The sequence below is a fragment of the Vulpes lagopus genome, chromosome 2, assembly GCF_018345385.1.
Source record: "Vulpes lagopus strain Blue_001 chromosome 2, ASM1834538v1, whole genome shotgun sequence".
Classification (NCBI taxonomy): domain Eukaryota; kingdom Metazoa; phylum Chordata; class Mammalia; order Carnivora; family Canidae; genus Vulpes; species Vulpes lagopus.
Window position 1 is genome coordinate 48,604,465 of NC_054825.1, and position 24,278 is coordinate 48,628,742.

General features: G+C 37.3%; 2 protein-coding genes across 6 annotated transcripts in view; one reads left to right on the forward strand and one right to left on the reverse strand.

The window, feature by feature from the left end:
* The window catches only part of GLCE (glucuronic acid epimerase), a 117,030-nt gene that overhangs the window by 91,409 nt on the left and 1,343 nt on the right, over positions 1–24,278 (reverse strand). The window contains exon 2 of one of the 5 annotated variants that reach the window (XM_041742940.1): positions 6,356–6,431. The exons of the other annotated variants lie outside the window; for them this stretch is intronic. The gene's annotated coding sequence lies outside the window, so the exon portion shown is untranslated. The remainder of the gene's footprint in view (positions 1–6,355; positions 6,432–24,278) is intronic. 5 annotated transcript variants of the gene reach the window in all.
* Positions 5,612–8,342, forward strand: LOC121484133 (cell division control protein 42 homolog). Its single transcript, XM_041742944.1, has one exon. The coding sequence runs from the start codon at positions 6,047–6,049 to the stop codon at positions 6,620–6,622; it is 576 nt and encodes a 191-aa protein (XP_041598878.1). The 5' UTR covers positions 5,612–6,046; the 3' UTR covers positions 6,623–8,342.

Below are 24,278 nucleotides of genomic sequence, written 5' to 3' on the forward strand. Positions count from 1 at the left end.
CAAAACCGTAGAACAAATCTCTCATGAATATAGACACAAAAATTCTTAACATTTATGTAAATCAAACCCAACAATACAAAAAAGTAAAATGCATCGTGACCAAGTGGTGTTTTTATGAGAAAAGCAAAGCGGGTTTAACAGTTAAAAATGAATTAATGTTTAGAAAAACCTTTTTAGGGGATCCCTGGGTGGCTCAGTGGTTTGGCGCCTGCCTTTGGCCCGGGGTGAGATCCTGGAGTCCTGGGATCAAGTCCCGTGTCGGGCTCCCGGCATGGAGCCTGCTTATCCCTCTGCCTGTATCTCTGCCTCTCTTTCTCTCTCTCTCTCTCTCTCTCTCTCTCTCTCTGTCTCTCTCATGAATGAATGAATGAATGAATGAATGAATAAATAAATAAATAAATCTTTTAAAAAAGGCAAAGAAAAACCTTTTTATATAAGATTTTATCCTTTAGAGTACATTTTCATTTTCTTATTCTTTACACACTCATGTTAACACTTTTTTTTTAAAGATTTTATTTATGTATTAATGAGAGACACAGAGAGAGAGACAGAGAAAGCGGCAGAGACACAGGCAGAGGGAAAAGCAGGCTCCATGCAGGGAACCCGACGTGGGACTCGATCTCAGGTCCCTAGGATCAGGCCCTTGGCTGAAGGCGGCGCTAAACCGCTGAGCCACCCGGGCTGCCCAACACTTTTCTTCATTTGCAAGAAGAATAAAATCTTCCTCAAAGAAAAGATATAATAATTACATAAAAGCAGTATGAGAAATGCAATGAAGGGAGGAGTGAGACATGGAGGGAGAGTGTGATTGACTCCCCTGTTGCAGTTATTTTGACATTACTTAGTCTCTAAATTTCAGTATTTTCTTTTGTAAAACGGGGATGCTAATACTCTTCCATCGGTTGAAGAATAAAGTGACATAAACATTAGGTACTTGCTATGCTTGTGCATAGTAACAAAGTCAACATATATTAGTTCCCTTTTCCTTTCAAAATCTATATGCAGTATTTCCATATAAAAGAAAAAGGCAAACTGCAGAACTGGCCTTCCCTTTTATAAAAGAGACTGCCCCAAATCCAACATGACAGACAGCAGCAAGCAACCAGATCTAAACAAAAAGGTAAATGATATCAATTCAGGAAGTATCTATGCTTTGTTTCACATTTTAGTGTAATAAAATACAAAGAGAAACTTTGTATTTGAATATGTAGCTTATTAACATATTCAGATTCCACTTGTACATTAACCTATGACATGATGAATATATTAAATAGTATTTTAAAAGTCAATTCCTCACCATCATTTCATTCAACTCCAAATAGGAACTTTTGCTCATCAGAGTTCTCAGCGGTGAAAAGCAAACCTCCTTTGGCAATAATAATCAAACTCCACCCACATTTCTGTGGGAGATCTTAGGGTTCTTCAAAAGAATAATGTCAGAAAGGAGAAGTACATTTGAAAAAACAGTCAATAACTGGAATAAATAAAAAAAAATGCATCCATCATACCCTGCAAGCCACACAAAGCACTACAGCTTATTACCTTTACTCTACAGCTGCTTCCTTGAAAAACAGCTTTAACCAAAACACCAGGGCAAAAATTTGAGGTAAAAAAAATTATAGGGAATATCTGAGAAGTTGCTACTAAAATACACTTACTAGAAATAAGCATGCAACTCCTGTTTTACAATAAAATGACTTTTACTCGTTGAGCATCTAATTTCAAAAAAACTGTACATGTCCTTATCTTTTTCTGATAGATCTGAATAATCAGAATCTAAGATTATTTATTTATTTTTTTAGGACCAGAATCTCTCATTACTAAGTTCCCTCCCTTTAAAGGCCCACTCTTTAATTAGTGTAAAAAGACAACTTAAAATTGTGTTAGTCTATACTTCTCACATTTTTTTCATATCATTTTATTTGACTCCCATAAGAACAACTTGGTGAGAAGATATTTCAGCTTACAAAGAAGACAGTTGAAGGTCTGAGAGATGAAGTGATTTGTCCATGATCACACTTAACTGAAAAGCAGTGAAGCTAGAATTAATTAGAACCCAAATCATAACCCAACTCACTTTCTACTTTATCACAATGCTCCAGGCAATTTTTGAAGAGAGAAAGGAGATACAAATCAAATCACTAAAGTTTCTATGTAAATGGCAGCTAAGTCAATTATCTGGAGGTGAAAGAGGTTAAAAACTATTGGTTACAAGGAGATACAGATTCAAATTTGCCAACTATCTCCAATCCTTTCACTATTTCAACATTCTCTTTCTAAAGAAAGGAATGCTTAGTAATTGCTGTATTGCTTTAGAGGATAGAAAGCTCTGAACATGGGCAATTAAATCAAAAATATGACTAAGCATATTTTGACTCATTATAAAAGCCTAACAGAAAAAGTATGGATTAAGAAACCTCACAGCATTCGGACACAACCAAAGCAGACACCATGACTGTTTGCTCCAATATCCATCCATTCCACAACTCTTTGGCAGCAACTAGGAAAACTGACTTCAGCTCAAGGTGGGTTTACCCCCATCCTTGTAGCCAGAAATTCAGAAATGAGGAGGAATCATGCCAATGAGATATGAAAAAAAAGTTTTCTGGTAGGTTCTGGTTAAGTCTGTCCTTTCTGTTCAGAGGAAGCTCTGGGGTGTCCCGATTGGATTGGGGGGGCACCAAATGTGGGGCGCTCTGATTGGGAGGAGGCCAGCAGCACAAGTGGTGAAAGAATTCACCCAAGGCAGAACAAATAAATGAAAGTTTACTGAATCCACTGCAAGGGAGCAATGGGCAGGACAGCAACAGAGAGATTTTCTGTGCCAAGGCAATGGTGAGGGGCTGCAGTTATAGGGCAAAGTTAGGGAGTAAAGGGACTTACGGAATTTCCCCCTTTTTTGGTAATCTTAAGAACTGTGCCTCGTTGTAATTGGTCAGTTAGGGCCTATGGCTATTTCAAGGTGGGGCACTTAATGAGCCTGTTGGCAATGCCTGCTTGCATTTAGCTCAGTGGTCACTGTGGGCCCTTTTACCTTCCTCAGGCTTCTATTGCTCAAGCTTGTTGCCTAAAAGCGCCCTCTACAGAAGCCAGAGGACTCTTCTTCCTTGTGGAATATATGGTTCCTTCCTGGAAACCATCATACAACTACAGAGAACGCCCTGCCTTGGCATAAAGCCAGTATTACGGAACAATGCAAAGAATCTGAATTCTTGGTGTCTTCAGTAATGTACTGACCAAGTAATTCTGAAGACTACTATCATCTAAGACTTCCAGTTACATTAAGGCAAAAAAACTTCTTATTGTCTAAGACTGTTTGAAATGGGCCTTCTATTACTCAGAGCCAAAAGAAGCCTAACTGAAACACACTTTGAGATAATACATTTAGCTGATAAATTACAAAAGGTGCCTAAGAACTAAAATGAGCTCTAGGATTTCAAAAAAGACTTTAAGACCACTTATTCTATTAGCAGGTAATTTAGATGTAGTAATATAAAATGAAAAATATATATATAGAATTTTGAAAAAGAAATAGAACTCTATGCTTGTTTTTTATAATTAATATTTTTCTTGAACTTGGGTATTCCTGGAAGACTTGGAGGAGGTATTTAGGATGCTGTAACAAAAATCACTGTTAATGGGGCACCTGAGTGGCTCAGTGGTTGAGCATCTGCCTTCGGCTCAGAGCATGATCCCAGGATCCGGGATCAAGTCCCACGTCAGGCTCCTTGCAGGGAGCCTGCTTCTCCCTCTGCCTATGTCTCTGCCTCTCTCTGTGTGTGCCTTTCATGAATAAATAAATAAACTCTTTAAAAAAAAATCATTGTTAATGGTTCAGGATCAGTCTTGAGAAATATTAAAGCAATGTCCTACTTCAGTCTGACATTCATTTTTATGAAAAATTTCTGTATGCCAAATGCTTATTAATGCTTATTAATTAATTAAATGCTTATTAATTCTCAGTGCTACTAAAAGGAATAAGTCTCTAAAAACACTGCGAAAGAGAAAGCCACAGGCCCAAAATGGCATCACTTGGGCCAAGGCAAGTAACTAAACCAGGGTTTTAACACCTAACCTAACTGCTGTCTCAACCTGCCACAGAAATAAAGGTCTTAACCTGTCCATCAGGAATTTTTTAATAAGTTCCAGTGAGGTAATCTGTCACATAGGCCCTCTCCATCCCCAAAGGAAGAGCCTTGCCCTTCTAAGGGAAAGTGACCTTGCCTGGAACAATCCTTTCTTTTCTTTCACTAATAACTTTCTTGCCCCACCCTCTTTCCTATAAAAATCTTCGTTTGTACAGACCCTTTGAGCTCCCCTCTACTCGCTAGATGAGATGTTGCCCAATTCATAAATCACTTAATAAAGCCAATTTGTTCTTCAAATTTACTCAGTTGAGTTTTGTTCTTTGACAATATGAAACAGGGATACACTTAAAATCCAAAACTGCAGTTCTCCAACACCAGATACCTATGCCTCTGTTTATGACATTCTCTATTTGGGATGTTCACCACCTCAGCTGGCTAAAATGATTCTTGCTTTAACCACCAGCTGGCTCTCCCTTACTATGGTTTCCCAGAATCTTTCTCTAAAAGTATAAGGAAAAGGAAATGAGAGGGAATCAAAATAGTACATTAGAAAAAATAAACACAGAAGGCAGTAATGGAGGAACTGGGAAACAAAAACCTATAAGTAGTTACTTTAAATATAAATAGTTTAATTCAATTAAAAAGCAGTGACTGGGGGCGCCTGACAAGTCTAGCTAAAAGTTTGTCCTTTTATCTTTTCAAGTACCAACTTTCGGTTACATTAATTCTCTGTAATGTCTTTCTATTCTCCATGTAATTTACCTCCTGGACTTTGGTCTTTATTATTTCCTTTCTTTTACTAGTTTGGTCATCTTTTTCTAGTTCCTTAAGGTGTAAAGTTAGCTTATTGACTTGAATTTTTTTTTTTTTTTACTGTAGATGTTTACAATAAATATAAATTAGTTGTTTGAATCTATTTAAGAGTTTGTTGTTTAATTTCCATATTAGTATTTCACTTTCCTTCTCTTATTGAATTCTAATTTTATTCTGTTGTGTTCAGAGAATATACTTTGTACGATTTCAGTCTTTTAAATTTATTGAGACTTATTTTTGTATGTAGCCTAACAGAACTTTTATACACACAATAGGAAACCAAAACATTCACTTGACATACTTTATTTTAATATTCACTTTATTGTAGTAGTCTGGAACTGAACCCACACTATCCCCAAAGTATGTCTATATATGATCTATAGACTCTATTTAAAAGACAGACATTATCAGACTGGATAAAAAAGCATGATCCACCCAGAAGTCACTTATGAGAAACCGTTAAATATGAAGACACAGGGGTGTCAGCAAATTGTCCAACTCTTGATTTCAGCTCATGTCTTGATCTCAGGAGTCCTGGGATAGAGCCCCACATTCCAGCGCTATGCTCAGCAGGGAGTCCACTTGAGGATTCTCTCTCCCTCTGCTCATTTCCCTGCTCTCACTCTCTCTCCCTCAAATAAATAAATAAATAAATCCAAATAAATAAATAAGAAGACACAAGTAGGCTAAAAATAAAAAAGATGGAAAAAGATATATGAAAAAAAAAGCTGGAGTAGCTTTACTATTAGACAACGTAGATTCTTAAAACAGAGTATAACAAAGAATAAAGACAGTCATATAATGATGAGCAAGTCATTTTATCAGGAAAACATAACAATCCTCAATGTTTATACTCCTAAAAACAGTTTCAAACTACATGAAGCAAAAACTGATAGCCAGACTGATGAAGGAAAAGAGAAGGACACAACCAACAGATAGAGAGCAAAAATAGTATGTTCAACTCATTGGCCATCAAGGAAAGGCAAATTAAAACCATAAAGAGATACTGCTACACATCTGTTATAACACCTAAAGTAAAAAATAGAGACAATACCAAATGCCGAGTGCTGTCAACGCCCCGGCGGAGAAGCTGAGGTCATCATCAAATTTGAAATATTTACTGTGGATACAAAACTGATTCAGCAATGCAGACAACTAAGTGTGTTGTTGTGGGCGATGGTGCCATTGGTAAAACATGTCTCCTGATATCCTACACAACAAACAAATTTCCTTCTGAGTATGTACCGACTGCTTTTGACAACTATGCAGTCACGGTTATGATTGGTGGAGAGCCATATACCCTTGGACTTCTTGATACTGCAGGGCAAGAGGATTATGACAGATTACAACTGCTGAGTTATCCACAAACAGATGTATTTCGAGTCTGTTTTTCAGTGTTCTCTCCATCCTCATTTGAAAATGTGAAGGAAAAGTGGGTGCCTGAGATAACTCACCACTGTCCAAAGACTCCTTTCTTGCTTGTTAGGACCCAAATTGATCTCCGAGATGACCCCTCTACTATTGAGAAACCTGCCAAGAACAAACAGAAGCCTATCACTCCAGAGACTGCTGAAAAGCTGGCCTGTGACCTGAAGGCGGTCAAGTATGTGGAGTGTTCTGCACTCACACAGAAAGGCCTAAAGAATGTATTTGACGAAGGAATACTGGCTGCCCTGGAGCCTCCAGAACCGAAGAAGAGCCGCAGGTATGTGCTGCTATGAACATCTCTCCAGAGCCCTTTCCGCACAACTGGTGTCAGCATCATACTAAAAGCAACGTTAAATCAAACTAAAGATTAAAATTTGTTCTTGCGCCTACCTACATACACTCGTGTGAGACAAGGCCAATATGTATGGTCCCTTTCCCCTTCTCAGTACTAGTTAATTTGAGTAATTGTGTATTGTCAGAAAAGTGATTAGTACTAGTTTTTGCTCTGTCATTTCAAAAAAAAATTTTTTTTTTTGTTTAAAAGCAAGGCATGCTTATGATGACTCTGTAACAGACTAATTTGGGTTGTTGATGCTGCTCCCGGGCTCCATCCACTCTGGAGAATGACCTGGGACATTTAGGGGTTTTTTTTCCCTTTCTTTTTTGCAAGGGGGAGTGGGTTAGTGGTGTGGGGAGCACGTGTGGGGTTTGTTTTTATTTAGTCATGTTTTTTAAATTAATTAACCACTGGACAGCCCTTAAGGGGAGGAAGACGGATTGATTCCACATTCCACTTCCTAGAACTAGTTCAGAAAACTTGCTCCCCACCTGGTGCTCTTAGGAAGCAGTATAGTAAATGCCTCATTTAATAACATACTCCTTTTTGAAAGTTGCGTTTTCTCTCCACCCTTGAGTAGATCCAGTATTTGATGAAACTCATGAAAGTGGGTGGAACCTGTCTTGTCCATCCTCTTTTCTAGGATGTACTATATATGTGACTGTCACTTTCAAGGAAATCTGTTTGCCATTCACTGAATTTTTTTTTTTGAAGTTAATTTATCAGTGAAAGAAGTTAGAAATGAAGAAAAGTACTGCACCTTTTGAAATACACCAAATGGATTGAGTGTGTAATTAAAAAACATTTTTTCCCTGTCAGTCATTGTCTTATATGCTTAGCATAGATGTCCAGCTTAATAGTGTATGATATGGTGTTCCTAGAACACAATTGAGGACCTGGTAAATTGAAGAAATGTGAGAGGTGGCGCTGGGAGACAGATGTCTATGGAATGATGCACATCCTTGTTTTAAGTTGGGAAGAAGGAGACCTGCTTCATGAAGAAGCTGGGGGTGGGGGTGGGGAGAACATTTAACAACATGGGGACCATTCAGGCGAATCCCCGTATTTCTCTTTTGCATATGAGGAACCCTAGAGTAGCTAGTTAAGGCTCTCTAGTTTAATAAAAAAATCATGAAGTCTTATGAAGACTCTTCATAAGTGTTAATAGGGATTTTATCCACTTATTTTGGTTGCAGTTTCCAATTTTAAAAAATATTTAAGTAATCTTCTCCCCCTTCCCCAAATCCTAATTCTTGTAGATTTATTAGTATTGAACCAATGCTTTCTCATGTCTCAATTCTTTGTATATGCATTCTTTTCAGATGTATTAAACAAACAAAAAACTTCAAAAAAAAAAAAAAACAAAACAAAACCCAAATGCCAAAGACGACAGAGAAACTAGGCCTCTCATACAATGCTGATATGAATCTAAAATGGTATACCACTCTGGACAATGGGTTGGCAACCTCTTAAAATATACTTTTATACTTTCTTAAATACATTTACCATAATACCCAGCAATCCACACTCTTAGACATTTATCCCAGAGAACTGAAATCTCATGTCTTGCACACAAATGTGGATAGCAGCTTTATTTGTAATAGGCCAGATCTGGAAACCGCCCAAACGTCTAACAATGGGTGATTTAAAAAACTCTGGTACATCCATACCATGGGATATTGTCCAGCAATAAAAAGGAATTATTGATACATGCAACAACTTGGATGGATTCCAAGGGAATTACACTAAGTAAAAAAAAAAAAAAAAATCAGTCTCAAAGGTTACATACTTTTTTATTCCATTTGCAGATCATCTGGAAATGATAAAGTTCAAAAATGGAATACAGGTGAGTGGTTGCCAGAGAATAAAGGGACAGATAGGACTATAAAAGGATAGCACAAGGATCTTTTTGGTGATAAAACAGCTTTATATCTCAGTTGTGATGTTGATTACACAAATCTACATATCCAATAAAACTTCAAAGAATTATATACACACACAAATGAGTACAGGTATAATTGCTGAAACCTGAACAAGATCTGTGGGTTGTACCCATGCCAATTTCCTGGTTTGGCTTTTGCACTACAGTTACCTAAGATGTTACCACTGGGGGGAATGAGATGAAGGGTACCACCCCGTACTACCTGAAACTTCCTGTGAATCTGTAAGGACTTCAAATAAAAAAACTTTTACAAAACAATCTTGACCTGCACACACAAACAGCATAAATGTATAGTGAGGCAAACCAAAGCCTGAGCTCTCAGACTTCCAATCTCCTAACCCTTCTCCAGAAACAGCTACTCCTTTTCTTGTGTATCCTTCCAGAGTTTATGAACATAGAAGCATAAATGTTTATTAATGTGTGCATATGTATTTGCATATACACACAACTTACTTTTTTTCCAGCAATATCAACATACCATAAATACTGTCCTGCAACATATTTTTTGCGACATATTTTTTTCACCAGATAACGTGCGTCAGAGTTGAACTCATGCAGAAGTACTTTTTTCTTTCTTTTTATGGCTGTGTGAGATCCCACTACATGGTTGTAGAATCATTTATTTAACCCATGTTAAGAATCATTTAGGGCTTCTGGCACTAAGTGTTTATTTAACACTATAATAAACAAAGAAAACTTCTTTAAAATTATTGAGTCAGAAAGCATAAAAATTTATAATTTTAATAAGTACTCCAAAGAAACTACACAAATTTATATGCTTGCCTAGAATGTATGAGTGATTCTATATATCCTTGCCACTGTTGGTATTACCAAACTTATCTTCACCAATCTAGCAGTGAAAAATGCTCTGCTGTTGTTTAAATTTGTTTTTACTAACAAAATAATATGTTACTACTAACATTTGATACTATATAAAAGCATAAGGTGCTGAGAATAAGTGATATACCCAAGAAAATTTTGCTATGGGGAATTATAACGAATGAAGAAATAAAAAAAGACTGGGGGCGCCTGGCTGGCTCAGTCAGTGAGTGTATGATTCTTGACCTCAGGGTTGTAGGTTCAAGCCCCAAGCTGGGGTGTAAAGATTACTTAAAAATAAAATCTTAAGGAAAAAAAAAAAAAAAAAGGATAGGAGTTGGAGAAGCCCTTAGAGAATAAGAATAGCTTGATTAAATGCTACTCAATACACCACAATGAGAAACTGTCCACTCAATTTTCATTTCAATTGTTAAAAACATCTTCATTATGTACCAATATTTCCCTTCCACTAACTTTAATTTTGTCCTGTGGGGATACAAAAGATACGTTCAATCCCTTTTCCACGTCCCATTCCTTCATGCATTGCACAGACTCACAGATTTGAGTTAAGAAGAATACTAAAGATCATTTAATCACTCAATCTGAAAAGCATTACCATATATACCCCTCTAAAGCCGCCTTTTTTTCCTGGCTGAAAATCTCAAATATTTCAATTATTTTGCAAGTATCTGTTTCAAGACACTGCTTCATCCTGATAACTCTCCTCTGAATACATGGCCTATCAACACCCTCCTCAAAATGTGGCAGACGGAACTGAGAACATACAGCTAAATGCAGAGGAGAAAAGGATAATCAACCGTATTTTTGACAACGTGTTTCAAAATAATGCTTAAGTGAGTGTGAGCCATTGGAGTAGTTATAATAAACCTCTGACTCACCAATTTCAGACAAATAAGGAGACCCAGCCAGGCACACACCTACTTAAAAACAACAACAACAAAAAACTACCCGTTAGCCCTCTAAGTACAACCCTGTATTTGTGCAGATTTAAAAAAAAATTTTTTTTCAATTAGAAGGCTTTGTCCCTAGGCAATACATACATTTCAAATATAAAATTATTATAACAAATATTTTCTTAGATACAGTTTATCTTTCCAATTATTAAAAATAAAGGGTGAGGGTAGAGGGAAGATTCTGATTCTGTCCTGTAACATACTAGCACTCTCTCAGTTTGTAATGGATAAACATTTCGAATAGGACATGGGGGAAGACCGGACCTTGAGGGACATCACTAAGAATGAACTGCAGTTTAATTTTAACATAGGCCCATTAATCAATCACAAATCCACCTATCTATGCAATTATTCAGACTACATTTCTCTAAGTTGTCTATAAAGATATCATAAAAGGCTGTCAAATGCTATCTGTATAACCTTGGGGGTCCCTTCCCTCATTTGTAAAACAGCACTAAATGAGATAATCCATGTAAAGCATTTAACCCAGTGCCCAGCACAAATTAAAAATCCAATAAATGTAGCTGTAATTCTAGATACACTATGGCCAGAGTATCTCCTTCTGTACCTACCTGGTTACTTAACCTATAAGAAAAGAAATGAGGCCAATACGACATGACTCACTCTCTAGGAACCCATGCTGGCTCCTAGAGATCAGTGCCTTTTTTTAAGTACCAACAACACATAGGCTAAAAACCTTGAGAATGTGTAAGGGAATGACACCTAGCTCATCAGTTTATTATTATTATCTGCAACTTTTACTTGTTTTCCAATACTGTATATACTCCAGCATTTAAAACACTCTTTTACATATAATAGGTGCTCAAAAAATTTTTGTTGAATTTTATTTTTTTTTATTATTATTTTTTTATTTATGATAGTCACAGAGAGAGAGAGAGAGGCAGAGACACAGGCAGAGGGAGAAGCAGGCTCCATGCACCGGGAGCCCGATGTGGGATTCGATCCCGGGTCTCCGGGATCGCGCCCTGGGCCAAAGGCAGGCGCCAAACCGCTGCGCCACCCAGGGATCCCGAATTTTATTTTTAAAATCAGGATTAAGGTCTTAGTTTTGAAAGCATGGTTATATAAGACATCAATCAGGGTAAGCTGAGTGAATGGAAAATGGGAATTCTCTGTACTATCTTAACAATTCTCCTATAAATACATAAATTTTTCAAAATTAAACATGTTTTTAAAAATTAAGATGATCTTTTCTCATCTCCGATAAATTCATTCTTAAAATTCTTCAAATATTACCAACCACTATTAGGTACAAATTCTTTAACAGCCTTTACAGCCTTATAATTAATCTGGAATAGAAGGTATGAATTTCAGCAAATAGGAATGCTCATAAAACCCCTACTTATCCTGGGTCACACAGAGAGTTAGTATTCAGTAAACAGTAGTCATCCAAACTTTATTTTTGGAAACAAGAGCCTTAAAAAAAAATCTATTCCAAAAGCAAGTACCTTTATGCCTAAAGCATTAGAGCTCTGTAGAATCCAATTAAAACCTCTGACTCTTATTACTCAAATCACTTATTTAGCAGTAACATTCAAGTCAAGCTCAAGATCTTTAATGTATGAGACCAATTACTACTATATAGTACCATTAGCATGGGAAATCATTTTTAAAATATGTTTACATCATGGATGATTGGTTTCTGAATTAGGTAAATAAGAGCTTAAGAAAATGATAAATTTTATTTGTAATTATTTAAGCTCAAACTTTCCATGTTAAGCAGCAGAGTCATGAAAATTCTACTAAAACTTTTAACTGTCAAGCAGAGAAATCCTAAAATACCTAAGAATAGTGTCTTTCCCCTAAAGACCTCCAAGTAAGTTTTGTACTTTAAAGAGTTTCTTTCAGGTATCAACTGTCTAATTTTCAAAAACTTGGCTTTCTTTTTTGGAACAGTACTACAGAATTGGTACTATAAACAGAAGTGCTATTGTCAAAGAATCGATCCAATAATAAAAAGAGCTAAGGCCACTTGTCTTATAGAAAATTACTGCCAAATGCTGCCAGACCCTGCTTTTCTTCCTTCTGGGCTAGTAGCCAAATACTAATCATTTTTAGACCCTTTCTAATTTTTAGTACACAATTTAGTACACAATACCACATCTGAACTAGACGGTATTTTAATGAATGCTCTCCATAATTTGTCTAATGTTTTGGCAAACAAATACATACACACATATGATCTACTATACTTCTGCAAATACATATAAGAAAGTGATTAACAGTGGTTCCCTCTCAGGCAACCGTTTAAGGTCCTTGAGTTTTGTGTGTTTTTGTAAAAACTACTCAAAAAGTTAATTTATCCACTAAGAGAAAATATTAATTCTAATTAAAATACCTTACTTTACAACATAATACATAAGGGATTCTTTTAAAAATATTTTAATATGTAATTGTTTTAAAAACTATTTACAATGTTCAACTTCACTAGTAATCAAAAAAACACAAATTAAAGTAAGATAATTTTTGCTTACCAAATTAGAAAAGCTGAATATTAGCATATAAATTGGCATAACCCTTCTAGGAAGCAATACGGCAATATCTAATTTTTCTTTTAGGTCTTTCCTTTCACTGAACATTTTTATTCCTATCCTAAAAAAAATAAATATGGAGAATGACTTATGCAAAGATTTTCTTCAATGTTATCAGCAGAGGAAAAAAATGTTCAATAATTGGAAATGGTTAAATCACATTCATTCGACAGAACTGTGCTACTATTAAAAGTTTGCTTTTAGGGCAGCCTTCAGCCTAGGGTGTGGATTTTGGAGACCAGGGATCGAGTCCCGCCTCAGGCTCCCTGGATGGAGCCTGTGTCTCTGCCTCTCTCTCTCTCTCTGACTCTCTCTCTCTCTGTGTGTGCGTGTCTCTCATGAATAAATAAATAAAATCTTTTTTAAAAAAAGTTTGTTTTTGAAATAATTTTAACAAAGTAGGAAAGTCTTTATGATATAATGCTTGGTGGAGCAATAAACAGTATACATACGAGTAAGTATATTGATGTATTCATGGAAGGAGGAAGAATGTATACCAAAACGTTAGTAATGTTTATATGTGGGCTGAGTTTATTTTGCTTTTCTCCAATTTTTATTTATTTATTTTTTTAAGATTTTATTTATTTATTCACAAGAGACACACAGAGAGAGGCAAAGACATAAGCAGAGGGAGAAGCAGGCTCCCTGCAGGGAGCCCAATGCTGGACTCCATCCCAGAACCCTGGGATTATCACCTGAGCCAAAGGCAGATGCTCGATCACTGAGCCACTCAGGGGCCCCTTTCTCCAAGCTTTTAAAAGAATACCTAGAACTTATACAAAAAGGGAGAAAATACAATAGAAACATATAAAACATAAACACATACCTTTATTCTTAAGTTTATAATACTGCAAAAAAAAAGTTTATAATACTGCAAAACTGATGCAGTATTTAAACAGCTGAAATAAACTAAATCAAAACCTTCTAGTTAACATTTAGGGAAACCCAAATTACTATGTATCATTAAGATAATTCCTACCATACGATAAACACTACCAGCTAGCTCATTTTTTAAATCAATAAAAAAGACAACCTCAGACTAGTATATAGGTACACAAATGGACAAAAATTAAATCCCATCAAACAGGATTAATAATGTAGTTATGAGATAAATTATAATACTTATTAGGATAAATAATATCCATGGAAGAAAGAACTACTTAAACTAACACATAACATCTAAATTAATAAATATAACAAAACTTTTCCTTTAAATGCACTGAGTCTGCTACTGGGAAAAACAATAGTTATTGATGAATAAGTAAATTATCACTTCTCAGACATTAATCTATATAGTTTCAAATGTAAATGGAGTGTACGCCTAAAGATTATTTCTACCACTACTGCCCACTTAACTCACAAGTTCACTATTACTCCTGGCACCCTTCAGTGGATTACCAATGCCTTAAACCCAAATTCCTTACATGGGTTTTAAACTCATGGGATGGTCCTTGCTTTCACTCCCCACTCCTCCCTTCTCACTAGCTTTCTACACTGGAACCCAGTAGTTTCCAAGAAAGCATGATCCTTGAACCAACAACATTTCCATCACATGTAAACATGTTAGAACTCCGAATTCACGAGCCCTACTCCTACCAGGAGATTCATATGCACGTGAAAGCTTGAAAACCACTGCTCCAGCCTTCCTGAATTGCCTGCAGATGCCCAAATCTGTCCTGTTCTCTCTCTGCAAATTCAGTTGCCTACATACCATGTTCTTTTACCTCTTTCCCTGAGGTGTCCCATTCACCTTGTTTCCTACTCATCTTTCAAGTCTTAGCTTAGAAATCACTTCAAAAGAAAATTATACTTTCCCAGAATTAGAAAAATATTTATCAAGATTTCTTCTATTATTGTAGCTCCCGTTTGCATTCTTCACCAACTAAAGCCATTTCTAGAATTACTTACAGCCATCAAAGAAAGCTTTTGCTTGACACACCCCAAAACATATCTAACCCATGACAAAAATTAAGATTCACAGTTTTTCTACCTGTGTTATGAATGCATTGGTATAGCTGATTTTAAAGTGTACAGAATCTTAGAAATATATACTGTATGGAAAAAATGATTTCTATTGTTGAAAAACTATAGAAAAATAGCCGACCAGTTCTGAAATTCACATCTTGAAATTAATCTGAATGTTCTCCTTCCTGCACATATTTCTCCCATCTCCTAGAGAAGGGAAAGCAAGTAATAAGTAATATGGCTTTAAAAAAGGCAATCCCAGATGAAAAAGAAATGTATAAAGTCTGGATAAAACCATGTTTTTACGTCAGATATAGAAAATAATACAGACTAGAAATGGTTCAATATTTTGAATAAGTTTGAGATAATCTCACTGTACATGATTAGTTGCTAATTTTTTAAAAAAGATTTTATTTATTCATGAGAGACAGAGAGAGAGAGAAGCAGAGATAAAGGCAGAGCCTTTGCTCCTGCATGGGGCCCAATGCAGGACTTGTTTCCGGACCCCAGGATAACACCTGAACGGAAGGCAGACACTCAACTGCTAAGCCACCACGGCATCCTGATTATTACTAATTTATCTTCAGTCATTTAATGATCATCTAGCATGTGCTAAAATGCTATGGTATTAAGAATTATGTCTCTCTCTCTCTATATATATATATATACACACACACACACACACACACACACAAGGAGATGAGGTTAACTCCTAGTTATTTAGTCAATGAATTAATCCTTTTAAAAAAGATTTATTTACTTGAGAAACAGAGACAGAGAACATGAGCAAAGGAGGGGGCAGACTGAGAAGAGAGAGAATCCTCAAGCAGACTCCCAGCTGAGTACAGATGCCTATGGAAGCTTGATCTTAGGACCCTGAGCTCATGACCTGAAATCAAGAGTCGGACACTCAACTGATTGAGCCACCAAGCACTCCAAGAAATTAATCTTTATGCACACCAAAAGAGAGGTACAATGTTGTTTATGGCAGCTTTGTTCCTAAGAGCTAAAAACTGGAAATGGCCCAAATGTAACAAGAGAACAGAAACACATTCATACTCAAACAATAGAAAACTACACCGCAAAGAAAAGAATGAATTACTGTTAACTTAAAAAAAAAAAAAAAATGGGACAAGGGACGCCTGGGCGGCTCAGCGGTTGAGCTTCTGCCTTCAGCTCAGGGCGTGATCCCGGGTCCCGGGATCGAGTTCCATGTCCTGCTCCCTGTGAGGAGCCTGCTTCCCCTTCTGTCTATGGCTCTATGTCTCTCATGAATAAATAAAATCTTAAAAAAAAAAAGGATGAATCTTGCAGACACACAATGCTGAGCAAAGGAAGAAACCAGGTTGATTCCATTTGTATGAAGTTCAGAAAAATAAAACTAATCTGTTGTGACAGAAGTCTGAACAGTATTTGGGGAAATACTGACTAGGAGAGAACATGAGGAAGGTTCTAAGGTCCTAGAAGTGTGTTCTATATCTTGATCTGGTTGGGGACTACATGTTTACACACATAGAAATTCACTGAACTGTTTATAATTTCTGTACTTGACTGTATAAGATATTCTTAAAGTCCCATAAATTTTTTAGAAAATGGAAGAGAAAGTTCCTCTTCCTCTATGCCAGCTAAGAAAAAAGGAAGAAAGGAAAAAAGGAAGAATAAAATGTTACATAATTTTCAAATTCCTGCTTTAAAGTTCAATTGTCGGGATTCCCTGGGTGGCTTAGCAGTCTAGCGCCTGCCTTCCACCCAAGGGTGTGATCCTGGAGACCCAGGATCAAGTCCCACGTCGGGCTTCCTGCATGGAGCCTGTTTCTCTCTCTGCCTGTGTCTCTGCCTCTCTCTGTGTGTCTCTCATGAATAAATAAAATCTTAAAAAAAATAATAAAGTTCAATTGTTTTATTCATTCAACAAAAATCTGAGCACCTACTTTGTAACAGGTACTGTACCATTCTGGGTGCCAGGTATATAGCACTGAATAAAATGGGTAAAAATCCCTGCCCTCATGAATCTTATAGTAGGCGTGGGAAGACAATGAAAATATACTGTATGCTGAATAACTGGAAGAACTAAACTAAGCAAGGAAGAGAAACCAAAAGAGTATGTATGGAAGAGCTGCTGTGATTTTAAGTAAGGGAGCCAGTAAAGGCCTCACAGAAGGGGTAATATTTTAATTAAGACTTAAAGGAAGTAAGGGAGGGAGACATGGATGTTTGGAAGAACGTGTTCCAGGCCTTCCGAGACAGAGAGAAGGCCACTGTGAGTAAAAACTAAACAAAACAGTGAGAGTTTCACGGAGTTTAATTATGAGTTTTACTCCAATTCCTTCTTTAAAAATTAATTTAGGGGCAGCTGGGTAGCTCAGCCAGTTAAACACCTGACTCCTGATTTAGGCTCAGGTCATCAGATCAAGCCCCTAGCCCAGGCTCCACACCCTGCATGAAACCTGCTTAAGATTCTTGCTATATAATATAATATGTATATATATTAAGAGGCCCCTTCACCCCCCCAACTCCCTTGTGCTCTATTTAAAAAAAAAAAAAAAGATTAACTTAAATCGGGATACCTGGCTGGGTCAGTCAGTAGAGTATGTGACTCTTGATCTCAGGTTTGTGAGTTCAAGCCTCACCTTAGGTGTAGAGATTACTTAAAAATAAAAGTCCTAAGAAAAGAAAGGATTAACTTAAGTCAAATCTTTTCTACACAGAAACTTCTGTAACCACTAGCTCAGTCCACCCTTATCTAATCTTCTGAGCTCCTACAGCTGTACCACTCCTGGCATCTTTACATACTATCTCGTAATTTTTTTTTTTTTTAGATGCAAAGAATTTTAATTAAATTGGCATAGTTAAGACTAAAAAGATAAAGTGGACACTGCCAGCTTATCTTCAGCCATTGCCTTTAACAGGCTAGGGAACACAACTTGAATTACAGCTGAGTCTTGCTGTTCTGAGAGAGTGAAGGGATTTCCTCAGTATTTAAATATATTAATATAACCAGTTATATAAATCTAAATATAAAACCAATCTATAAATTTAGAGGTGGCATTTACCATCTCTGTGAAAAGCTAAAATCTCTAATCAATTCCAATCATATTTTTTAGAAGGGGAAAACAGTGAGAGCACTTGCTGAACCAGAATTACTATCAAAGTTCAAAAAACTGATCATATTCATTTAACCACAAGCCAATCTTATTTAAATCAGGACTGTCCAAGAGAAACCTTCTATCAGCCACTCATGATCTGAATTCTGGTCAATGAGATCAATTTAAATATGGTACACATAAAAAAAAAAAAGTCATGAGACATTTTTGTTTTGTAATAAATAAGGCGATAGCCAACTATTACTCCTTAGTAGCTTTTTTGAGATAAGCTATTAAGTCTGCTCTTTCCCCTGTCTTCTTAATGCCAGCGAAGATCATTTTTGTTCCAGGGATGTACTTCTTGGGATTCTCCAAATACTCCATCAGGGTCTCCTCTCCCCAGGTGATGCCTTTGTTCTTATATACTGTCTCACACTCCCAAATAAATCTTTTTTATCTCCATTAGTTGGCTTATGGTACTTAAATGGTTACTAGTAAGGCTGATGCTAATAACAACTTCAGCAGGCATAAGATTAGTTAACTGTGGATAGATTAAAAAAAAAAAAAAAGATTTACTTATCTGAGAGACAGAGAGAGAGCAGGAGGGGCAAAGGGGAAAAAGAGAAGTAGACTCCTCATTAGGCAGGGAGCCAGATTCGGACCTGGATCCCAGGACCCTGGGATCATGACCTGAGCCAAAGGCAAACACGTAACTGAACCACGTAGGCATCCCTTGTGGGTAGTAGAGTTTTAAAAAGAAAGAGGAAGGAAAGAAACCAAGACAAGGCAACTATGTGAGTAAAGGCACTGAGGCGTCTCCATGTGTCATGATCCAAAGTCTGGATTTTCTCTGAGCCATGTCCTTAAGACTCTGAGATCCTCAACATCACTTTTCTAAAAGCCACTCCAGGCTTTTTTTTTTTTTTTCAGGGGTGGGGGAATCAGGCACCTGGTATTCCTTTCAAATAATGATTTTATAACACCAATGTACACAATTAGCTTAAAGAAATCTTAACCAATTAGTGACATGATCTTGAGGAAGTCATTCAACTACTCTTGTGTATGTCAGTTCCCTCATAAGCTAAAATGAAAAGTTGGATTAAATGATATCTAATGTCCAAACAATCTCAAATTCTCTACTTTAGCATTTTTGAAAAAAACTGAATAAAAAAAACTGAATGAATAAACATTATAACCTAACTTCAATTTATGAAATGAATAAAATATCTATTAATAATTTTTTTTAAGATTTTATTTACTTATGCATGTGAGACCTAGAGAGAGGCAGGGACACAGGCAGGGAGAAAACGTGGGACTCGATCCCGGGTCTCCAGGGTCACAGCCTGGGCTGAAGGTGGCGCTAAACCGCTGAGCCACCGGGGCTGCTCTCTATTAATAATTTTAATACACTGAATAAGCAATCATATTCAGAAAGCAGTATAGTATTTGGAAAAAGCATAGAATCAGGAATACAACAGGCCTGAACCTATTACAGCCTGCTGCTTAGTAGATAATGACCCTGAGCAAGTTATTAAATCTTCAACCAATCAACAGATAACACAAAGACACACACACGTTGGCAACTATCATGTCCCATGCAAAAAGCAGCCAAGGTGAAAGTATCTACCAATCACTGATAGCCAAAATCTGAAATACCCCAAATTAGTTTATAACTCTCCTAGCAATTTTAATTATAGGGACTAATGGTTGCCTCAAAATCTTCAAGTTTAACAGAGTAACCCTTAGTGCTGGGAGTCTCACTTCTTAAGTATGAAGATAAGAACTATAGATCTAATATTAGTTTGTGGGACGCCTGGGTGGCTCAGTGGTTGAGCGTCTGCCTTTGGCTCAGGGCTTGATCCCAGGATCCGGAATCAAGTCCTACATCAGGCTTCCCGCGTGAAGCCTGCTTCTCCCTCTGCCTATGTCTCTGCCTCTCTCTGTCTGTGTCTCTCATGAATAAACAAATAAATAAATCTTAAAAATAATAATATCAATTTGTGGTCATAGGGATAAGAGAATAAGATAACTTTAGAAAGCCCAAAATTTTTGAAAAATAGGACAAGACTGAGATTTGGGCTTAACTCGGACATTGGAAAAATATCAATCTTGGCACTGAGAATTCAAACCTGTAATGAGAGCCAACTGTGTAAAATAAGCAATAGAGATTTAAAAATAAGACAAATATAAACCTGGCTTTGAGTCCAGGAAGATCCAGTGACAGACAAATAATTACAGCATACTTGCAAACACAAGAGAATGAATGAACAAGACAAAGACAGTGAATAACCTGGTGTGGTAAGGAAGAGGGAGGACACAGAAAACTTAAAAAGCAGATAGTGCTTAAGTTATATCTTGAAAAATCAGAAGACTGTCAGCAAAACAGGAGGAAGAAAGGCATTCTAAGCAATGGGGAGAATATATGAGAAGGCTCTGAGTCAGGAAACAGTGTGACTCTTTCAGTGAATTAACTGGATTACTTGAGTTGGAGCTTTAGATTTACGGTGGGGGAAATGCAGGAGATGAGCCAGATGATGAAGGGCCTTGTAATGATAAAAAGTTAGAATTAAATATGTACTGTACATAAAGGAGAGGTATGGATTTTAAGAAAGACACACTGAACAGATTTGCATTTTAGAAAAGTCACCTTGGTAGCAGTGTAAAGGATGGATTAAAGGGGGTCAATTAGGGGAGCCCAGGTGGCTCAGCGGTTTAGCGCCACCTTCAGCCCAGGGCCTGATCCTGGAGACCTGGGATCGAGTCCCACGTTGGGCTCCTTCCATTGGAGCTTGCTTCTCCCTCTGCCTGTGTCTCTGCCTCTCTCTCTCTCTCTCTCTGGGTCTCTCATTTTTTTTTTCTTTTTTTTTTTTTTTTTTTTTTCTCTGGGTCTCTCATGAGTAAATAAATAAATTCTTTTTTTTTTTTTTAAAGGGAGGGGTCAACTACTAGAAACCTCATTCTGCATCCAAAATTAAATAGGGACATTACATTATCACATAGATACTCAACCAGAAATCAGAAATAAAAATAATAATGCTTTAAGAGATAAAGCTAAATTATCAAAAGAAAACCATTACCTTCATGGAATGTATATTCTGGAATATTTCCTATGTATCTTAAAAAGGAAGAGGTTTCTAAAATTAGGTATCATAAAGAAAAATTATAAGGAACTAGTTGTATCCTGAGAACCAGCTACTCTTCAGGCATCCATCCCTTTTGTAGACATAATACTGCTGTAGACTTATACTGATTATTGACATGGACTTCTCTTTCATTATATATACATATATATATATATATATGGAAACTGAGGCCCTAAGAGTCTAAGAAATTACCCATGGTCATACGCTTAGTAGTACAGTGAAGACTGGAATCCATGTCTTATGATTTCCTTCATAGAAATTGCTTAGTATACCACATTTATAATCCTAAAATTTTAAATTATAGTCCAAAAGACACTCCTGTATTACCACTATCATTACAGAATAATGAAATAGTAATACTAAATTATAAGGAACCATAATTTTTTTCATAAGCCTCAGAAGAAAAACAAATCTAGATGTATCCATACATTTGACAAAAAGAAATCCCTTCCTGAAGTCTGTGCCACACAACACGAACACCTCCACTCCCAACACAGAGACACAAGGTATTCTTGTTTAAGGAGTTGAAAAACTTCCCTTCTCAAACTCTTAAATTTGAAAAAAGAAAGGCCTTAGATTAGTTTATCTTTATGTAATTAAATATCCAACATCCTTAACATGTTTTTAACATTTTGCTTAGTTCTCAGTATTCTTATTCTGTTGTGCTCCCCACCCTCTATAATTCTAGATTCTTGAAATACATGTTTTCCTTCACTAGTACACACAGTGGAAGTGGCAACACTGACAAAGTGCCTTATAAATAAATTTGCATAGCAACCAAAAAGTTTTAATTTTTAGACTTCTTTAAATTGCACTTAAGTTACGTGCACTCATGTTAATACATTCAAATAATATAAAAGCACAAAATTAGTAGCTCTCTTCCATGCCTCTACCACTTTTTTTTTTTTTTTGAGATTTTATTTATTTATTCATGACAGACACAGAGAGAGAGAGAGGCAGAGGCAGAGGCAGAGGCAGAGGGAGAAGCAGGCTCCAGGCAAGGAGCCCGATGTGGGTGGGATTCGATCGAGGGACTCCAGGATCACGCCCTGGGCCGAAGGCAGGTGCTAAACTGCTGAGCCACCCAGGGATCCCCTCTACCACACTCTCTTAAAGAATCCCTCAAATACTCATAAGTTCAATGTGTATTCTTACAGACTTTTAAATGCTTGTGTAACAAATGGTGCTAATCCTCAGAGTCAATATCAAATAGAAACACCCAAACTGTACTGATCATAATTCAATCTTCAATAATTCAGAAGGTAGATAATTATCTTATTTGGTTTCTGGTTATCACAACAGACATCAATTTTTTTTTATTATTCGGGGGTTATAAAAACAATGAGCTGAACCCCAAGTACCCTGTTTCTTCATTATTAGCATCTCAATGATTTTATGTATTCATTTTATTTGCTTTCTCTATATACAGGTTACATGTGAGGTACATGGAATCACTGCACCTCCAGTGCTGTGACACTTACCAGATAATCAAATATTTGTTAACCTGATCATATGTTTACTTAGAAATCATGGAAGCTGCTCTTTTTAAAAGTTACCAAAATTTGCTTGTCATTTGTCTTTCATAAATAACGAGGAAAACAAAGGTCTGCTTAGGATTTTTTGGCTGTAGTTCCAATCAAGTATCCTCTCAGTTGATCAATTTTGATACCTATGGAAGTCAGTTCAGGCAAAAACCAAAAAACTTAAGCTCGTTAATGGGTTAAATACTGCTACGTAGGATTCCCCCTCCCTTTTTTTTTTTTTTTTAAACGATTGCAAAACCCAAGGATTAAGTACAGTGATCCCTAATCTTTCTGGTTCTAACATCAAAAGAAACGTCAATCTTAAAAAAAAAAAAAAAAAAAAAAACTGTCACTAAAGAAAAAGACTAAGGCAGGCAAAAGTCTTTGCTCTGGCATAGCTGAATTTGTCTTGTTTAGCCAAAATGACAGAATTACTGTGAATATGGGCTCCCCCACCGCCTGCCACATCAGACTCATCATTTACAGGCCTCTGGGATGAAGCAGGTCTCTAACCCCAAGAACTGACAAGCAAGTGCACAGACTTTACAAGCTATATGTTTTTTAAAAAACCACATACACAGGGACGCCTGGATGGCTCAGCGGTTGATTGCCTGCCTTCAGCCCAGGGCCTGTTCCTGGAGCCCTGGGATCAAGTCCCACATCAGGCTTCCTGCATGGAGCCTGCGTCTCCCTCTGCCTCTCTCTCTCTCCCTCCCTCTCTCTCTCTCTCTCTCTCTCTCTGTCTCATGAATAAAATAAATTTTTAAAATTAAAAAAAAAAAACACATACACACTCATACTGGTCATTTTATTTGAATTTCACCTAAGTCTGGGCTAGTTACCAAGAAGTCTGCATTAGAGTCTAGACTAACTCAACCTGTACAATAAAGCTATTAAGCAGGCGTCTCTAAAACAGCTGCTGGCCATCCTTACAGGTCTCCAATGACGCTTCTGCAGGGCCCTAGCTTTAGGACTCCAAATTCCCGAGACATCATTTGAAGACTCACTCAACCTCAAATTATCCCTCTCCACGAACGTTTTTCAAAAGGACAGAGAGAAGCCAGGACACGCCTCCCATCACTACTGGACTCGGTCTCACACTCAGGCAAGACTTTCGGGAGGGATCTGATAATGCAGGATCGGCAAAGCCGACCGACTACCTAAGAGAGCGCAGCCCAAACCACCCAGCCTGCCTTCCGTCTGCTCCGCGGCTGGCACGCTCCGGCCGAGGGACACACGCCTCCCAAGGGACCCAGAGTCTGCACCAAGGGACCCAGAGTCTGCACCAAGGGACCCAGAGTCTGCACCAAGCGACCCAGAGTCTGCACCAAGGGACCCAGAGTCTGCACCAAGGGACCAGAGTCTGCACCAAAGGACCCAGAGTCTGCACCAAGGGACCCAGAGTTTGCATCAAGAGACCCAGAGTCTGCACCAAGCGACCCAGAGTCTGCACCAAGGGACCCAGAGTCTGCACCAAGGGACCCAGAGTTTGCATCTAGGGACCCAGAGTCTGCACCAAGGGACCCAGAATTTGCACCGAAGGACCCAGAGTCTGCACCAGGGGACCCAGAGTCTGCACCCCCCTAAGGTGCTGCCACCGTCTCGCTCCCA